General features: G+C 36.2%; 1 protein-coding gene across 16 annotated transcripts in view; it reads left to right on the top strand.

The window, feature by feature from the left end:
* The window catches only part of PPFIA2 (PTPRF interacting protein alpha 2), a gene marked incomplete at both ends in the record, with an annotated part of 446629 nt that overhangs the window by 244005 nt on the left and 180835 nt on the right, over positions 1–21789 (top strand). For all 16 annotated transcript variants that reach the window (XM_079715018.1, XM_079715015.1, XM_079715013.1 and 13 more), the window contains one exon: positions 12746–12847. In XM_079715018.1, coding sequence (XP_079571144.1) covers positions 12746–12847 — 102 coding nt within the window. The remainder of the gene's footprint in view (positions 1–12745; positions 12848–21789) is intronic.

Raw genomic sequence — 21789 nt, 5'->3', positions numbered from 1 at the left:
ATTGAAAGATAAAGAGCATTAAAATTGTAATTATGATGAATGGATAGTCACAGATTACTCTGGAGACTACTGCCTGGTGTCAATGACTTGAAATTAAAAGGTTGAATTCCCCTTCTGTCATGCAGCTTCTGCTGACCTGCTTTTATGAGGTGAGGACTCATCTATTAAGTCAAGGCCTTTCAAACTTACAGTTAATGGAAAATATATCCTTTTTCTTCAAATAAACCTCCTCAAGTAAGCACACCATCCTGAAATGAGGCCAGGAAGTTAGTCTCTTTCCGTCCTTCCATGTTTAATATTAGATACCAGAAAATGCATTTAAAGATGAACGTGTATAAGAATAGAATGTTCCGGGGGCTTCCCTGGTGGCCCAGAGGTTGAGAGTCCGCCTGCCGATGCAGGGGACACGGGTTCGTGCCCCAGTCCGGGAGGATCCCACATGCCGCGGAGCGACTGGGCCCGTGAGCCATGGCAGCTGAGCCCGTGCGTCCGGAGCCTGTGCTCCGCAACGGGAGAGGCCACAACAGTGAGAGGCCCGCGTATTGCAAAAAAAAAAAAAAAAGAATAGAATGTTCCGTATCTGTGTGAAGATGGGCAACCTGGTAGGTTGTGGTGATTTACAGGGTGGAAAAAGGAAGGATTGCCTGAGGAATCTCTGAAGCTATACAATGTTTGCCTGACCAGGATGTCTCTATAGAGTGTAAGTAGGCACAAGAACTGAATCAATCTGTACTTTGCCGGTGTATCTTTCACTTTGAGAATACACATGGAGGGCCCAAAGCAAGAGAAGTTTCTTTGCACTAAACTGATTGAGAACAGCCCACTAACTTAAGGGCTGTTAACTGAAATACTAGCAGCTCAGGCACTTGAATTACTCAAGTTCACCCTTAGCTCACTTGCCAGCACTGACATTGTTGTATAATAGCCTGGGCCTTGCGAGAGTTACTTAATCTCTTTCATTCAAGTTTTCTCATCTGGGGAGAATAAGGCTGTCATGATGAATAAACAATATAACATGTAAAATTCCTAACAATATCCCTAACCTATAATAAGTGCTCAAGAAATGATAGCTTAAGAAGAGGATGCGGTGGATAGGAGAGAAAAGAGGTAGCACCAAGAACTTAGTGTTAAAAATTGACAATAAAGAAACTTTGAATTTTATGCAATTTATGAGACTTGTAACTTAGAATTAGGAGGACACAGAAATTAGGCGACTGGTGTTCATTTGTAAGAAATGATGCTTTCCTTTGCTGTACTACTGAAACTAACACAACATTGTAAATCAATATAATCTGATGAAAATTTTTTTAAAAAGAAGGAAAATAGGGAAACAAGAAGGCAAGAAAAAAAAATGATACCTTCAATTTTTTTAAAATACTAACAGGAAGAAATTTATTTTAATTTGCTCTCTTTTTAAAGGAACTGCTGCTCTATATCATGAGTTGCATTAGTACTGAGGGGGATTAATGTAGCTAGAAATGATTCACTCTGAGTAAAAGTACATTGAGTGGTAAATGCCTGAAAGTGTATAAACATTTTGAGAGTAGGGACTTTTACTTGCTTCCTTCACTGTCATCTCCCTAGCACATAGGGAGTGCTCATGTGAATGTTTGTGTGTGTGGTGTGCATGAATACATGCTAAGAAAGAAAAGGGCACTCCCTTCTTTCTGAGGATATTTCTGTGGCACTGTGTGTCCTGACCACTCTTTAAAATTCCAAGAAAAAAAATACAGAGTGGGGAAAGTCATTTTGGTTAAGTAAGAATTTTGGCAGGCTGTGTTTGTGGAACAAAATGGTCTGAAAATTGTTGAATATGGTTTGTGATTGGCAACCGATCTACTAATTCTGTCTCAGTGATTCAAAGCAAACTCAGTTCTTCTTATAGACTCCTTTGAATTCAGACATGTGAGGCATGAATGAAATTTTCCTCTAACATTTATCCTTCACTGCCTTCAGCTTCTGACAATTCTCTGTGTTACACTTGATGTTCTGTTTCTCACCTTTTTAAATGCAAAATCATATTTTTGAATTCTTTCCATGTTGTTATATAAAGATCTAACCAACCTATTTTGCCTTTTACACAATATTCCATCATGTGCTTTTACTATATTTGATTTATCCATTTTCCTATAGATGGAAACCTGGGTTGTTTCCAATTCTTGGCCACAAAACCAGCTTTTGTCAGAATCTCTTATATTCTGATGTCTGTAGTATATTTTCAAGAGCAAATTACGAACCTTGCATCATTTCCCAAATCCATTTGGCCATGCTTTTTTTCTGGGGAGGTTGTGGAAATACTGTTCAATGAAATATAGTTTGAGAAACTCTAAATTAGAGAAGTAACATATGAGTTAAACATGCATTTTTACTTTGAGAATGAATAAGACAAAAATAATATGTCCCATGAACAAATGATAAATCTGAATGCATGAATTATTTAGGAACAATAGTATTACTTCATATATGTGCAATAAAATATAGCAGACAATAATGGCATTGCTGTGTAGAATATAGTACGATATAATTTCAGATATAGGCAAATATAATACGGTATAATTTCAGATATAGGCAAAAACAACAGCTACAAAGCAAAAAGAATATCGGGCATGTTATATATTGAGCAAATTCTAACAATCTCACTCAGAAAAAGAAATAACTCTAATTATACCTTTTAAAAAATGTTTTTGGTATTAAAGTTAAAGTTTAGGGAAAGTGAACCATTCACATATTGTTACAACAAGGATTTATTGAATATCTACGATTTGTCAGAAACTCTGCTAAGTCCTGAGGCTATAAAAATAAACAAGGGGGCTTCCCTGGTGGCGCAGTGGTTGAGAGTCTGCCTGCTGATGCAGGGGACACGGGTTCATGCCCCGGTCCGGGAAGATCCTGCATGCCACGGAGCGGCTGGGCCTGTGATCCATGGCCGCTGAGCCTGCGCGTCCAGAGCCTGTGCTCCGCAATAGGAGAGGCCACAACAGTGAGAGGCCCGCGTACCGCTAAATAAATAAATAAATAAATAAATAAATAAATAAACAAACAAGGTAACAAAATTGTCTTAAAGGATCATGCTGTTTATTTGGAGATGAGTACATAATTCAATTATTATGAAAAAATACAGTAAGCACATTGATAGACCTTGAACAAGGTATTATAGATCATTAACAAGGCAAACCTGGTGCTTTAAAAATAAGTCAAGCAGAGAGGATAGGGAAGAGTATTCCTGGTAAAGTAAATAGTATGTGAAGGAAATAGAAAATAAGAAAGATGAGAAAATGGAAAGGTGGAGATAGAAACAGGAAGAAGAAATCTGTGTCAAATGCAGAAGATAGACATACTAAGAAGAAGGTATTAGAGAGGGAGAGTTACCTGTAAGTCAGCAGGGCCTCTAAGCACATAAACTAATATTTCTTCCTGTGTGGCACTTTGGTGATGGGTTTTGAGTGCTTATTACTGATGAAAATTCCTGATATGCCTCAAATGTGAATTCTGAAAGATCTATGAGGCCAAGTGCAACAACTATGTCTAAGTTATCTCCATATCTACAGCACTTAACATAGGGTCTGGTATGTGTAGATGCACAATAAATGTTTTATGTATGGATGGATAGTTAGAGGGATGATATGTTTGTATTAATTGCTACTGTTGAAAATTTTGATGATTTTCCATTTTCAGTGAGAAGAAAGCAGTGTTGCAGAACTTAAAGGGTTTTGGAATCAAGGAGGATTATTTTTAACTGTGTGACCTTGAGCAAGTTATTCATCCATGCTAAGCTTCAGTATTCTCATCTGAAAAATAGGAAAGAGATGAAGTAATTTATATAAAATACTAAGTTCAGGGCAGAGCAAAGTGGCTCCTGCTCAAAATTGTAATTGCTATTTTTCAATGAGAAATAAAGCTAATTAATTGTGAAAGGGCCATGTTTTGGATGGTTTAGATTTTAAAAGTTAAAATCTGTTTAAATTTGATGTGCTTAAAAGTAGGAAGCTCTGAAAAGTTTTGTGAGCTTGAGGAAAATGTAATTTTTCAAAGACTGAGGAAGGACAAATTAGAAGGGGAAAGACTGTGATCAGGAGAGGAAAAAAAAACCCAACAATCTATTGTAGTCATCCACTATGAAACAGATTGTCTGGATTCAAAGCGCAGCTATACCATTGGCAAAGTGTCTAACTTTTGAAGTTTTATTAACTTCTCTAGGCCTCAGTGATTTTTTAAAAAAGATTTTATATTCATAGAGCAGTTTTAGGTTCATAGCAAAATTGAAGGGAAGGTGCAGAGATTTCCCATGTACCCTTTGCCCCCACGGATGTATGGTCTCCACCATTATCTACATCCCCCATCAGGGTGGTACATCTGCTACAATTGATGAACCTATATTGACACATGATTATCACCCAAAGTCCATAGTTTACATTATGGTTCACTTTGGGTGTTGTATGTTTATAGGTTTGGACAAATGTTTAATTACATGTATCTTTCATCAAATATCATACAGAGCATTTTCACAGCCCTGAAAATCCTCTGTGCTCTATTCATCCCTCCACACCCCCAACACCTGTGGCAACCTTTCATCTTTTTACTGTCCCCATAATTTTTATTTTTCAAGAATGCCATATGGTTAGAATTATACAGTAGTAGCCTGTTTCAGATTGGCTTCTGTCACTTACTAATATGCATTTAAGGTCTCTCCATGTTTTTTCCTGGCTTGATAGTTTGTCTCTTTTTAGCACTAGATAATATTCCATTGTCTGACTGTGCTACAGTTTATTTATCCCTTCACCTACTGGAGGGCATCTCAATTGCTTCCAAGTTTTAGCAGTTATGAGTGAAGCTGCTATAAACGTCATTTGCAGCTTTTTTGTGCAGACATAGTTCTCAGCTTTCTTTGGAGGGACATTACTTTGGAATGAAATACCATGGAGTGAGATTGCAGAATTGTATGGTAAGAGTGTTTAGTTTTGTTTAGTGAGATTTTAGTATTGTGTTACAGAGTTTCATTAGGATTAATGAGATAATCAATATAAATTGCTTGGCAGAGTGCCTGGAATATTGTAAGGGCTCAGTCAATGTTAACTACCTTTACTGTTACTGTTATCTAGGAAAAGTTGATTTAAAAAATGCTCAGTTCATGTGATAGCATGGATGGAGGAGTAGGTACAGAAGAGAGAAATGTCAGTGAAAAAGTGTAAAAACATTTCATGATTAACTCCAAATGAGGCATCTGCACCTGTTGCAGTCCTAGATATGCAGGATGTTCTTGTCTAACACTTGTTGCTCTGAATGGAAGGAATACCCCACTTCCTAGTTCTCCACACTCTCGTTGGACTAATTAAGAAGAATCCTAAACGGTAATTATAAGGAATGATTATATAATTCTCCAGTTAAAAGAAAAAGGATTGCTAAATGCACTCCAAATCTGAACCATATAAACATGATGGACATAGCCTCATCTACCAGAAGACAGACAGCAGAGGCAAGAAGAAAGAACTACAATCCTGCAGCCTGTGGAACAAAAGCCTGTGGAACAAAAACCACATTCACAGAAAGATAGACAAGATGAAAAGGCAGAGGGCTATGTACCAGATTAAGGAACAAGATAAAACCCCAGAAAAACAACTAAATGAAGTGGAGTGAGGAAACCTTCCAGAAACAGAATTCAGAATAATGACAGTGAAGATGATCCAGGACTTTGGAAAAAGAATGGAGGCAAAGATGGAGAAGATGCAAGAAATGTTTAACAAAGACCTAGAAGAATTAAAGAACAAACAAACAGAGACAAACAATACAATAAATGAAATGAAAAATACACTAGAAGGAATCAATAGAAGAATAACTGAGGCAGAAGAAAGGATAAGTGACCTGGAAAACAGAATGGTGGAATTCACTGCCATGGAACAGAACAAAGAAAAAAGAATGAAAAAAAATGAAGACAGCCTAAGACACCTCTGGAACAACATTAAATGCAATGACATTGACATATAGGAGTCCCAGAAGGAGAAGAGAGAGAGAAAGGACCTGAGAAAATATTTGAAGAGATTATAGTGGGAAACTTCCCTGACATGGGAAAGGAAGTAGCCACCCAAGTCCAGGAAGTGCAGAAAGTCCCAGGCAGGATAAACCCAAGGAGAAACACGCGGAGACACATAATAATCAAATTGACAAAAATTAAAGACAAAGAAAAATTATTGAAAGCAACAAGGGAAAAATGACAAATAACATACAAGGGAACTCCCATAAGGTTAACAGCTGATTTTTCAGCAGAAACTCTAAAAGCAAGAAGGGAGTGGCATGATATACTTAAAGTGATGAAAAGGAAGAACCTACAACCAAGATTACTCTACCTGGCAAGGATCTCATTCAGATTCGACGGAGAAATCAAAAGCTTTACAGACAAGCAAAAGCTAAGAGAATTCAGCACCACCAAACCAGCTCTACAACAAATGCTAAAGGAACTTCTCTAAGTGGGAAACAGAAGAGAAGAAAAGGACCTACAAAAACAAACCCAAAACAATTAAGAAAATGGTAATAGGGACATACATATCGATAATTACCTTAAACGTGAATGGATTAAATGCTCCAACCAAAAGACACAGGCTTGCTGAATGGATACAAAAACAAGACCCTTACATATGCTGTCTACAAGAGACCCACTTCACCTAGGGACACATACAGACTGAAAGTGAGGGGATGGAAAAAGATATTCCATGCAAATGGAAATCAAAAGAAAGCTGGAGTAGCAATACTCATATCAGATAAAATAGACTTTAAAATAAAGAGTGTTACAAGAGACAAAGAAGGACACTACATAATGATCAAGGGAGCAATCCAAGAAGAAGATATAGCAATTATAAATATATATGCACTCAACATAGGAGCCCCTCAATACATAAGGCAACTGCTAACAGCTATAAAAGTGGAAGTCGACAGTAACACAATAATAGTAGAAGAGTTTAACACCTCACTGACAGCAATGGACCGATCATCCAAAGGAAACATTAATAAGGAAACACAAGCTTTAAATGACACAATAAACCAGATAGATTTAATTGCTATTTGTAGGATATTCCATCCAAAAACAGCAGATTACACTTTCTTTTCAAGTGCACACAGAACATTCTGCAGGATAGATCACATCTTCAGTCACAAATCAAGCCTCAGTAAATTTAATAAAATTGAAATCATATCAAACATCTTTTCTGACCACAACACTATGAGATTAGAAATCAATTACAGGGAAAAACCGTAAAAAACACAGACACGTGGAGGCTAAACAATACGTTACTAAATAACCAAGAGATCACTGAAGAAATCAAAGAGGAAATCAAAAAATACCACAGACAAATTACAATGAAAACATGATGATTCAAAACCTATGGGATGCAGCAAAAGCAGTTCTAAGAGGGAAGTTTATAGCTATACACACCTACCTCAAGAAACAAGAAAAATCTCAAATAAACAATTTAATGTTACACCTAAAGGAACAAGAGAAAGAAGAACAGACAAAACCCAAAGTGAGTAGAATGAAAGAAATCATAAAGATCGGAGCAGAAATAAATGAAATAGAAACAAAGAAAACGATAGCAAAGATCAATAAAACTAAAAGCTGGTTCTAGAGAAGATAAACAAAATTGATAAACCATTAGCCAGACTCATCAAGAAAAACAGGGAGAGGACTCAAATCAATAAAATTAGAAATGAAAAAGGAGAAGTTACAACAGACACCACAGAAATACAAAGCATCCTAAGACACTACTACAAGCAACTCCATGCCAATAAAATGGACAACACAGAAGAAATGGACAAATTCTTAGAAAGGTATAACCTTCCAAGACTGAACCAGGAAGAAATGGAAACTATGAACAGACCAATCACAAGTAATGAAATTGAAACTGATTAAAAATCTTCCAACAAAGAAAAGTCCAGGACCAGATGGCTTCACAGGTGAATTCTATCAAACATTTAGAGAAGAGCTAACACCCATCCTTCTCAAACTCTTTCAAAAAATTGCAGAGGTAAGAACACTCCCAAACTCATTCTATGAGACCACCATCACCCTGATACCCAAACCGGACAAAGATACTACAAAAAAAGAAAATAACAGGCCATTATCACTGATGAATATAGATGCAAAAATCCTCAACAAAATACTAGCAAACAGAATCCAACAACACATTAAAAGGATCATACACCATGATCAAGTGGGATTTATCCCAGGGATACAAGGATCCTTCAATATATGCAAATCAATCAATGTGATACACCATATTAACAAATTGAAGGATAAAAACCATATGATCATCTCAATACATGCAGAAAAACCTTTTGACAAAATTCAACACTGATTTATGATAACAACTCTCCAGAAAGTGGGCATAGAGAGGGAACCTACCTCAACATAATAAAGGCCATATACAACAAACTCACAGCAAACATCATTCTCAATGGTGAAAAACTAAGCATTTCCTCTAAGATCAGGAGCAACACAAGGATATCCACTCTCACCACTATTATTTAACATAGTTTTGGAAGTCCTAGCCATGGCAATGAGAGAAGAAAAAGAAATAAAAGGGATACAAATTGGAAACGAAGAAGTAAAACTGTCCCTGTTTGCAGATGACATAATAGTATACATAGAGAATCCTAAAGATGCCACCAGGAAACTAATAAAGCTAATCAATGAATTTGGTAAAGTTGCAGGATACAAAATTAATGCACAGAAATCTCTTGCATTCCTATACACTAATGATGAAAAATTTGAAAGAGAAATTAAGGAAACACTCCCATTTACCATTGCAAGAACAAGAATAAAATACCTAGGAATAAACCTACCTAGGGAGACAAAAGACCTGTATGCAGAAAACTATAAGACACTGATGAAAGAAATTAAAGATGATACCAACAGATGGAGATATATAACATGTTCTTGGATTGGAAGAATCAATATTGTGAAAATGACTATACTACCCAAATCAATCTACAGATTCAATGCGATCCCTATCAAATTACTAATGGCATTTTTTATGGAACTAGAACAAAAAATCTTAAAATTCATATGGAGACACAAAAGACCCTGAATAGCCAAAGCAGTCTTGAGGGGAAAAACATGGAGCTGGAGGAATCACACTCCCTGACTTCAGACTCTACTACAAAGCTACAGTAATCAAGACAATATGGTACTGGCACAAAAACAGAAATATAGATCAATGGAACAGGATAGAAGGCCCAGAGATAAACTCACACACCTATGGTCAACTAATCTATGAGAAAGGAGGCAAGGATATACAATGGAGAAAAGATAGTCTCTTCAATAAGTGGTGCTGGGAAAACTGGACAGGTACATGTAAAAGAATGAAATTAGAACACTCCCTGACACCATACACATAAATAAACTCAAAATGGATTAGAGACTTAAATCTAAGACCAGAAACTGTAAAACTCTTAGAGGAAAATATAGGCAGAACACTCTTTGACATAAAGCACAGCAAGATCTTTGTTGATCCACCTCCTAGAGTAATGGAAATAAAAACAAAAGTAAACAAATGGGACCTAATGAAACTTAAAAGGTTTTGCACAGCAACGGAAACCATAAACGAGACAAAAAGACAACCCTCAGAATGGGAGGAACTATTTGCAAATGAATCAACAGACAAAGGATTAATCTCCAAAATATATAAACAGCTCATGCAGCTCAATATTAAGGAAACAAACAACCCAATCCAAAAATGGGCAGAAGACCTAAATAGACATTTCTCCAAAGAATACATACAGATGGCCAAGAAGCACATGAAAAGCTGCTCAACATCACTAATTATTAGATAAATGCAAATCAAAACTACAATGAGGTATCACCTCTCACCAGCTAGAATGGGCATCATCAGAAAATCTACAAACAACAAATGCTGGAGAGGGTATGGAGTAAAGAGAACCCTCTTGCACTGTTGGTGGGAATGTAAACTGATGCAGCCACTGTGGAGAACAGGATGGAGGTTCCTTAAGAAACTAAAAATAGAATTACCATATGACCCAGCAATCCCACTACTGGGTATATACCCAGAGAAAACCATAATTCAAAAAGATACAGGCACCCCCAATGTTCATTGCAGCATTATTTACAATAGCCAGGACATGGAAGCAACCTAAATGCCCATCGACAGACAGATGGATAAAGAAGATGTGGTACATATATACAATGGAATATTACTCAGCCATAAAAAGGAACGAAATTGAGTCATTTGTTGAGACGTGGATGGATCTAGAGACTGTCATACAGAGTGAATTAAGTCAGAAAGAGAAAAACAAATATTGTATGTTAATGCATATATGTGGAACCTAGAAAAATGGTAGAGATAAACCGGTTTGCAGGGCAGAAATAGAGACACAGATGTACAGAACAAATGTATGGACACCAAGGGGGGAAAGTGGCTCGCAGGGGCAGGGCGGTTGGTGGTGGGATGATTTGGGAGATTGGAATTAGCATGTATACACTAATATGTATGAAATGGATAACTAATAAGAACCTGCTGTATAAAATAAAACCAAAAAACCTGATGAACAGTTAGGTCAAAATGGTATAGTGCAGAAGCACTGGACACACAGTCTGGAGAACTGTGTTCACAGCATAACTCACTCTCTATGGGTTGTGAGCTTCATGAACTTCAACTTATATCTTGGTAATTCAGCTTCCTCAGCCATAAAATGGGAATGAGACTCCCTCACTATTTATTTAGAGAGCAAGATGAAGTAATGAATGTGAAGATAGTGCCTGAAATTTGCTAGAAAGTTAATAAATGTAAGCCTAATCTTAATACATGGAGTCACTAAATAGTTTGCTCCGAATCAGTGCCATGATAGTGAATTAAAAATGCAAAGTTGGGCTTCCCTGGTGGGGCAGCGGTTGGGAGTCCACCTGCCGGTGCGGGGGACGCGGGTTCGTGCCCTGGACCGGGAGGGTCCCACATGCCGCAGAGCAGCTGGGCCCGTGAGCCATGGCCGCTGGGCCTGTGTGTCCGGAGCCTGTGCTCCACAACGGGAGAGGCCACGACAGTGAGAGGCCCATGTACCGAAAGAAAAAAAAAAAAAAAGCAAAGTCATCTGTCACCAATAACATCTTGACTAATTTCTGTCATTGGTTAAGAACACATGATTGTTTCAGTGTACTTACAGATTTATATTTTCTTTTTTCACTAAGCATAAAAGCATTTTTCTCTATTATAGAAAGTTTTGATGACAAATACATAGCAGAAAACTAAAAACAAAATTCACTGATAATTTTACCACCTGGAAATATGTAATGTTAATATTCTGAAATATTTCCTTCTGATCTTTTTTTCTTTCTGTAGATAGCAAGCTAAATCTCTAGAAAGATAAACCAGATACATGTTTTGTTTTAAAATGGTATGATGTTAAATGTACAGATTTGATTAATATTTTGCCTTATAATATTCATGAGTATAGGATTAATTTTAAATATATATGTTAATAATATACAATGCAGAATCTTTGTTACTTTCTTCTTTTCTCCATTAAAACTATGCCATTTATATGAAGAAACTTTTTTTATGGAAGTATTTATTGTTTTCTACTTGTTGCTTATTTCCATTCTCCACTTAAATAATATACTCAGAGAATATCAACATTTAAGCAGGCACCAGTCTGAGGAGAAAACATTTATCTGTAATGCCAGCCAAATGTAACAATGAACTCTTTCATCTTGATTCTACACTAAGTCTACTCTGAGGTCTTTGAAGTACCCACTTGGTTTGAAGCCACTCAGAGAAACTTAGCACAATAAGTGGTTTGAAGCAAACAAAAATATAAACCCTAAACCTTTCCCAGCTTTGCATAATCATCATATTCATTTACTTTTTGCTAAATTTGCCTTTGTGGAGATTAAGTTAACCAAACCTGTCTCCTCATTTGGTTTTTATTTTTGATCTTCTGACAGTGCTTTCCCAGCCTGGTGCCAAATTTTCCCAAATACTTACATGCATTTGACAAGCATCAATTTTATTACTGAGAATCACTGTAAAGAATTTAATGTTAATATGGATCTATTACTATTTACTATTTTTCAAAATTATTTAAAAATATTTGTAAGTTAGAGTAATGGAATAGTTGAATTAAGTGTCTTACCCTTGTTTTTAAGCAAACTTTATTGTGTCTAAATGCATAAATTAATAAAAGAATCTTAGATAATGTTATCAAGTCTTAGATACGTTTATTATTTATTATTTTGTAAGATACAAGTGCATTCTCTTTCTTCCTCCTATTAGATAAGTAAACTTCTTAATCTCTAAATAGTATATTTAAGAATTTTTTTTTGATTGTTGGTGGTGGTGGTTGGTTTTTTCTTATGATATAGTATGCTCAGTCTAAATGTTGCTATCTGGAACGAGAGTATTAGATCTTTGGAGTTGTTCACAAAATTAACCAAATTTAAATTATTCTATATTATCAATATGTTATCATACTAATGTTAAATTCAATATGATTTATTGATACATTTTGAAATATATTTTATACACTCATCTGAGCAGCGTATTATAATATGTATTTGTTAAGTACCGTGTACTAGCATTTTTTTTAAGTTGGAACCAAGTTAATTTAATAACAGCAATGTTCATATAAGTAACAGCAATGTATAGTCATCTAGGCCATGTTTTCTATTCTCTACACTCGAAAGTTTATATTTTGATTTTTTTTTAAATCTGGAATATGTCTTCAAAATTTTTTATTCCTCTTTCAGGAATTTGCTGCACTGACAAAAGAATTAAATGCCTGCAGAGAACAACTTCTAGAAAAGGAAGAAGAAATTTCTGAACTTAAAGCTGAAAGAAACAATACAAGAGTAAGTATAAAACTGCCTCTGCTTGGAATTAATTCCATGTATAGCTCAGTGCCTTATCTCTAGTATACTCATAGAAATATAAGCCTTTAAAAACTTGAGCAAGACTTTAAGAAGACACCAACTCATGGTCTGTTACTTAAATTAAAAGAGAATATACTGTACTACAAAACTCAAAACAGGAAGACAGGAAACCTAAATTACAGTCTTGTCTACTAAATCATTATGTTGCCTTAAAAAAATGTTAGTGTTTCTTCTGGTCTTTGCTTTATTCAACTTTAAAAAGAAGAGTTGTATTTCAATAGAGTTTCAAACTGTTGCATTGGAATAGGTGGGCAATGATACTTCAGAAGCTGGTGGTGGGTAAGGGGGGAGGGCAGTGGGTTGGAGAGGGGAGCATGAGTTTTGACTTTGGGGTGCTATGAGGGCATGACCTGACATTCATCCTCACCTCACCCCAGAAAAATAACAATTTTTTAAAAGGTGTTAAAAACATAAAACCACTGGAACAGGACTCTCCTAATTAAAAGAGGCATACCTTTTCTATTTTAGAAGATCATTAAGGAGACTTCCAGTTCTGATACTGTGATTTTATGAACCTGATGGAATTTACAATATTCTGTTCTTGGAAACCCATGTATTTGTTTAATCTCATAACATGCCATGTAACATTAAAGTTTAAAATTTCATCAAAGATGCTATATTTTCTAGTTCAGAAGAAAAATCACTAAATTTCATAAAATATATAAATCGCCATATTACCCATAAATAAGAGAATTTTCTCTAGTAAAAGGATGTAGAGAAAAACCACTTTGGTGTGATTATAGTTCAATCTCAATGTGAAGTAGGTAAAAATATTTTAAGTGTTAGAGCTATGGCAGATTCATGCTGAGAAGGTAAGTTACAGTTAACTGTATATTCATTGCATGCTTGGTCTTAGAGAGTAATATAAAAATGACAGCTCCACAGTCAGCTTGTGCCCCTGGAATGAGCTTGTGCCCATGGAATGAGAGTTTCCATTGCATGCATAATAGTTATATGAATAGTTATATGATCAAACCCAGTTTCTTATTTTTCAGGGTCTAACTTTATGGTAAAGAGAATTCATAGGGTATGTACATAAGGAATTGGTTTTCATTGAGACTTTGATGAGCCAGTCACATGGACTGCCTCTTATAGGACATAACAAGAGCAATTTAGATCGTGTTATCAGGTGTCAGATTAATTTTTTCTGTTTCTTTCTCCCTCTATATATTTTTCCCACCCTTGATTTTTCAATTATACTTTTTCCATACAAATTTAAAATGTATTTCTGCCATGAGATTTATTCTGCCCTATTTCACTATTTTCTATTTTAATGCTTTAGGCATTAAACTCAATATAGCCAAATGTAAAAGCAGGAACAGGAAGCTAAAAATGGAGGGAAATGCAAACTTCTCAGTAGACTTCCAACTAATCTTATTTAAAATGCACCAGAGGGCTTCCCTGGTGGTGCAATGGTTGAGAGTCCGCCTGCCGATGCAGGGGACACGGGTTCGTGTCTGGGTCCGGGAAGATCCCACATGCCGCGGAGCGGCTGGGCCCGTGAGCCATGGCCGCTGAGCCTGCGCGTCCGGAGCCTGTGCTCTGCAACGGGAGAGGCCACAACAGTGAGAGGCCCGCGTATCGCAAAAAAGAAAAAAAAAAAAGCACCAGAAACTCTTTCATTAGCCATGTATGTATTTCTCCTTTATACAACCCTTTAATCCTTTCTACATCCCTATGAGGGAAATATTATAATTATCCCCTTTTTACAGATGAGGCAACTGAGCTCAGAAAAGGGCAAATCACTTACCAGAAGTCACACAGTTAGTAAATAGCAGGGAAGGGATTTGAAAGCTAAGACAAACTAACTCCAGAGCCTGTGCCCTTAGCCATGGGGCCATCAGCACAATTACTCAAGTTAGATCCATGAAGAAACTCAAAGATTTACTACAGTTTAGGGGAAACATTGCCTAAGAGTAGACCACTGTAGTATGGAGTGTGTTAATGCCTTCTTGATTGTGACTAATTCCAGAGACTGGGAGGTTTGGCAACAGCATCCTCACAATTTCCATCACATTACACCCCATGAAGCTTGGAACTACCTGTCGTTATTGCATCTGCAAAGGAATTTGGGGTTACAAAGAAAGCAAGGCGAGCTGTATTTGAAATACCCATTCAGGAATCAAAGTGAGAGAAGTACAAATATTAAGTTCCATTAGGGTAATAGAAAATGAAGCCATTGATTTTTAAACATGAATCATAACTACTTTGAAAACATGAATCAAGCTGGAAAACATTTTTCTACCTTTCCTAAAGCAATGATATGGAGGATTTTTGTTGTTGATTATGTCAAGGAAAATAGATTTATGAAAACTTCCTTGTGCAAAATATTGATTATATAACAACTTCTTAAGTTACATAACCACCTCTCACCCTCCCCCACCACCCCAAAAATACCCAGGACTGAAAATCAGACTACCTTCTTTCTTCCTCCATAATGCCCTATTAAATTGAGAACATCCAAATAAAATCATCCTAATGTTATTCATGATTATACAAAAATAAAAACTTCATAAATTGTAGTGGGTATTTACAGAAACATTCAACCAAGCTTTATTGTTTAATGTTTCCATACTACCAAAAATGTAGAAAAAATGATGAAACAAATTTTATTATTCCTAAAACTTCTCTGACCATACCTAGGCAAGTTATACTTATAGAAAACAGCATTCCTGACATTATTTCAACATCCTCAAATTGACTACTAAAACTTATGTTTTGGCAGAATTAATGAAAAAGTAAAGGAAAACTAGAAATATTAATATAGTTATTATTTCTTAATATCAGAATAGAAAAGTTTTGTTGTTGTTTCATTGTTGTTTCAACTGTTTTTGTGCCTGTAGATCTCAAAGGATGGTTTATATTATTAACAGTGTTTCAGAATGCAACTATTGTATGACTTTGAAAGAGAAGTTAGGGTTTCAAGAGCTAGTCTTAATGTCAGTTATGAATAATTACACTGTAATTTCATCTCATAGGTTATAAACTAAAAAAAAGATAGTTATCTTTAGTTCAAATTAAAGACTGAATTTGAAACATTCCTTACTATGCCTTTTTGTTTTGAGCCAAAATAACGTTAAATAAATGTTCAAATACAATCAGACACCTGCCATTAATAAAGAAAAGCTTCCCATTCTTGACAAACCTGTTTATACAAGTTAACCAATTCCCTCCAAACTTATTTCCTCGATGAGTAGCACATACAATCCAGTTGAGAAAGGAAGACCCTAGTAGTTGAAAGCAGGTGAAGATATGTGTGTGCATGTATGGATTCATGTATACATATTTACGAAAGTGCTACAACAAGATATGACTGATACAAAAGTGAATAAGGTAGGACATATACCCTCCCATCAGCTATTTCAATGTGGGACTCAAACACTTACATAAGAAGACACATAGGTTATCTAAACCATACTTGAGAGTAAAGGGTGCTGAGTGGACTGATCATGAAAGCAATCAATTTGAAGGTTTTCATTTTCAGATGTTAGTATTGTGTTATGTGACCATATTACAGAGGCCAAATTAATTTACAGGGCAGAATGCATTTCTACTTGAAAGCCATATGTGATTGAAAATAATTGCACACAAGGTTATGTTGAATTCATATCTAATGGAAAGATTTATAGTTTTAGAAATTTAGCTTAAAAATTCCCAGCGAGGCAGTATGTGTATATGCATATACGATATGATATGTTTGTGTGTATACATATATAGGCTGTGGTCATTTAAAGTGAATTCCAACATAGATGAATGTCCACTCACATGGTCCCTGCAGTCCTTTGAGTGTACCAAAGAGAGTGCCTCCTGAAAGATTTATGAAACATTAGACTAAAGTTTGGCTCCCAGCGAAGGTGTACAAAGTAGTAGACTGTTAGTGGCATCTTAGGTAAGTTCCTTTTTATTTTTATTTTCATTTGAAGTTTAAAGGTATAGAAACATGCTAGATGAGAACATTTTTGGCCACGTTCTCCAATGTACATAATGTACATTCATTATTACTTCAATTCAACAGGTACTAAGCATATATTATATAGAATATTTTCCTAGGCATCGAAGAGTATTCAGAATAAATTTTTCAGCCCTTAAGGAGTCTGTTTTATATGAATAAAAACACAATTGGTTTTATTGTTATATGGATGAGAGTTCCTAATTGCACAAAACAACACAGTTTGCTGTTTTAATCAAGAAGGCATTAATTAAAGCATATAAGAAATCTCTGAACTTCCAGGCACAATTTCTAGGACCATGTTTCTTAGCTTTGTAAGTTTATTTTACACCCCAAGTCTCAGAAACATGCAGCGTCTGCTAATACCTGTGCCAGCAAAATGGATGTCCCATGCCCAGAATGTTTCCTCATCTGGATCCCCTCAGAATCTGTCCTGTGCAGGGAGCTCTGGTTGGCCAGCTCTTAAGTCACATGTCTGCCACCTGGTGGTAAACATGCCTGAGAAGTGTTCTTTGAATCATACTGTGGGAAGATGGCATTCAGAATGTGGAGACCTATCAAACATGGAGGGTACATTCAAAAGATTTGGGGCAACCTGAAATGGCAGTCTGCACTACCACCCAGAATTTATCATACCCTTTTTTCATATTAAAATTCTAAATAGCAGCAATACTGATATGTATCTACCCAACAATACAAATAGACTTCTTAAACAAAAATAAAATCACCCTTTATCAAAAAAGAAGGTTCATAACCTCTAGTTAACTGCATCCAGCTTCATCCAGCTTCATGGGGTTCTTCAGTGTGTACAGTGTTGCTCTCATTAAATCACAATCTTATCTTAATATTCTGTAACCTATGGACTACTTTAAATGTTCATCAGAATCAACATAACCAATATAAAATAGAGTAAAAGGGTAAAAATATAACAAGAAAATGGGAAAATAATATATACTATGTGTATGATACAATAAAAATAGAAAGATCCTGTTTTCTCCAACTGGTTACAAAGTCCTCTTGGCAAATATAAATTCCAATTCTAAACCTTGATTCCTGGACCTGGGTCTATACCCATATATATCGGGTCTGAAACTGAGAGAAACTGAACCTTACTTCCATCACTAATTCTGAGTGTATACTAATTCCAGGATGATAGCATCCCAACCTAGCAATGTGTTATCTCTCAATTTAAATTAAAGTAGATTCTTCCTTGGGTCACTTAACCATTCTTTAGGATCATCTGCTTCTGAACGATGTGATAGCATGGTGAAGCCAGGGCTGGGAGCATCAGTCAGTTGCATTAGCCCTTTCACTGTAAGATGAGTTTTTTTGGGCAGAAGTAATATTGTGTATGATAACAGGATTTTAAGCAAAAATCTAATAAGATGGTGTTGCTGGTAGAGGCAGAGCCATTAGAGAAGGCAAATCCATATCCAGAAAAAGTTTTTATTATAGTAGCAAAAAACAGCTGCCTTCCTGATGGAAGGGATTTGATGTAATCTGCTTTATCCAAGGTGAGTAGTTTGTTTCTAGGTATATTGCACCATGTCAGGGCTTCAAGGTTGATGGCTACAACAAGTAACTTGGCTATTCAGCTGGGGTGGTAACCCTATCAACCTTAATGATGAGAAGCCCATTTTGTCAGGTCAGTGAATAACTTCTATCCCTGAAACCATGGTCACTATTTTATGCCCATTGAGCAAATGCTGTGGTGGCCAAAGAAATAAGTCAGTATCCAGAGGATGAATCATTTTGTCTACCAGATTATTGAACGCGTTTATACCAGTGGGTACCAAAGATATAGTCCTAGCTTAGTGCTAATACCCAAAACAGTTTTGTATTCTATTTTCCTTAGCTGTTACCATGCTACATGGTCACAGGTCCCTTTAGGGAAGATTTTCTGATTATCTATTGCTTTATAATAAACTACCCCCAAATTTAATGACACAAACAATATTTTACTGTACACACAGTTCTATGGGTCAGGGATTCAGAAAGGGCACAGTGCTGACAGCCCTTCTCTGCTCCATAAGGTTTGGGCTCTCAGCTGGGATGACTTGATGGCTAGTGACCGGTAGATGATTTATTTTTATCAGAAAAAGCAAAAAGCACTGATATATACTGTTTGTTAATTTCTGTGGTGTAAATACTCCCACGGTGGCTGTTTTCAAACTTCCAACATGTTGTCACTAAATGCAGAGTTGGGAAAAGATGCACAGTAGTGAACCATTATATAGTATTTCTACTATCAAATACCATTGAAGTAAACAACCCTATGGGCATGAGTAATAGTATAATATAGTAAGATAATTAGGAAGTGATATATTTTGAGCGTTCACTATCTTTTAAAAACATTTTATTAAATCATAAGCTTACATAATTTAAGCTTCAACAGTAAGTGTGCTTAACTACCAGCTCACACGATTTCTGATTGTAATTCAATGACCTCTCCTAGATCAGGCTCTTTATCTTTTTTCTGTTATGTCTTGGGACCTCAATAAGAGGCTGTTATGAGCAGCCATAGCAACTTTTTTTTTTTTTTTTTTTTTTTTTTGGTACGCGGGCCTCTCACTGTTGTGGCCTCTCCCATTGCGGAGCACAGGCTCTGGACGCGCAGGCTCAGCGGCCATGGCTCACGGGGGAGCGGCATGTGGGATCTTCCCGGACCGGGGCACAAACCCGTGTCCCCTGCATCGGCAGGCGGACTCTCAACCACTGCGCCACCAGGGAAGCCCCATAGCAACTATTGAGTTCTCTGAGCCTTTACCTAAAATTTACAACCTTATGCTTGTCATTTTCTTTCTTTAAACTCTTCAATGCAGCTCAAAGCATCCAGCTCACCTCATTGTCCTTATATTCTTCCTGCCCTTCAAAATGGTCTTTTGTACATATGACTCAGTCCATCAAAGCCTTACTGTCAGAGACACCCCATTTCAGGATAACTCAGATGGTCATTTCAGTAGCTATCCATGAACCATGGGAGACAATGCCCCTTTTTTGACGTTAGTCTAATTATTACTTTGTCAAATCTGTCTGGGTCAGATATCCCATATTCCCATTTGTCTGAAGAGTTCTTACTTATAGCCATAGCTGTTAAAAACTACTGTTTTAATCAGGGTTCATTTATTCATTCAACCAAAAATTTATGAGCATCTACTATGCCAATCTTCTAGGCACTGAGAGATACAGCAATGGACAAAATAGGAAAAAAGTAAATAAAAACACTTCATTTCCTCATGGGCCTTACATTATTTTTGGGGAGACAGACTTAAACAAGATAAGTGTATAAAGTGAATAGTGAATTAGATATAGACAAATGCCAAGGGGGAAAAACAAACTTGAAAGGAGATATTTCATGCAGAGGGTGACTAGGGAAAGCCTTGTTGAAAGGTGAGATTTGACGAGAACCACGAAAGAGACAGTGGAATGAGATGGTCATGCATATGTCTGAAAGAGAGTGTTTTAGGCAGAAAAAAACCAGCAAGCACAAAGGCCCTCATGTAATAGCGTGGATGTCTGATAATGTTAAAAAAACAAAACAAAACAAAGCTACAAGGAAACCAAATCAGCTAGACTGGAGTGAGCAAGAAGAATAGGCGATGAGTTCAGAGAATTGAGATCCCTTTGGTACTTTTAAGGACTTTGGCTTTTACTTGAGCCAGATAAGAAGACCATGAGGATTTGAGCAGAGGTATGAATGACCTGGCTTCCATTTTAACTTAAATAGTGTTTTGAGAATAACCTGATGGAAGGATGAAAGCAGGAGGATCAGTTAAGAAGCTACTATAATAATTTGTGGGAGATAATGGGTATTGGGCCCAGGTGGCAAGTGGATGTAGTGACAAGTGGTTAGATTCTGGAAGTTGTAGGAATGTGGAAAAGATTGATTTTAAAGACTGAACTATAAATTTTAAGATGGGTAAGAAGAAAGTGAAGGCAAGAGTATGGTGAGAAGTAGTAATAAATTTCTACGATAAAGGGATTGAAGGTGCAAGTATTTTTAGAGTTTGAGCATTTAAATAACTGAACTAAACTAATGATTTGTGAGTTGTATAATAAAAACTGAAATTAGTCCCATTTATTGATAACAGTAGAGTCTATCATGAAACCATAATTGTGAGTTACTGAAATAGGGGGGAAATTGAGACCATTGGAGTACACAAAGTCTAGAAATTTAGATGCCAATATGCTGGAGAAATCGTTTAAATGAGTTACAAAAATCACCAAGAATTACAACTGGTGTAACACTGGAAAAATGACAATAATCTAGTTGCTAAGACATTCACGGAACAATGACCAGGGTATGGCAGATGACTATTACGATGAAAGGTAGCAGTCAGTATGACCTGATGTACTGTCATAGCATTCTTACTTACATATAACAGAATTCACTCTCTAGCTAGTTTAAGTAGACAGTGAATTTTAACAGTAATTAAGAAATTCTTACCCAAAACAGTCTGTAGCCTAACCTTTCAGGAAAAAATTTTAGAACTTCACTGCAAAGCTGGTAAACAGATTTTTTCTCCTTTTCTGTGCAAAATCATGATTCCACCTCCCATTGAGCAAACTAGATACCTTCACCAACTTATTTTTATGGCTTCTAACTTATTTATACCACTCATTTCTTGCATGTGTGTAATTAATAGAACCTCTGTGGCACCAAACACTGAGAATTGTAGTTTTTTGCACTCTATGTTGAGAAGGTGGGATTAACATTGTGAGAAATTTGCCAAATGTAAAGAGTGTGATTGAAAGATTTAGATAATCTCCAATAACAGATGTCCTCTAGAGCTTCAATATAATACTCATATTGTGTTTCTTGCCTAGAGGGTACAGATTATATCTTATACAATTTTGTATCCTACCTACTCCCATGCAACATTAGAAGCTCAAATAGTTATTAAATTACTGT

Source organism: Hyperoodon ampullatus (genome assembly GCF_949752795.1).
Source record: "Hyperoodon ampullatus genome assembly, chromosome: 11".
NCBI classification, from domain to species: Eukaryota; Metazoa; Chordata; class Mammalia; order Artiodactyla; family Ziphiidae; genus Hyperoodon; species Hyperoodon ampullatus.
This window is presented reverse-complemented; position numbering and strand designations above follow the sequence as displayed.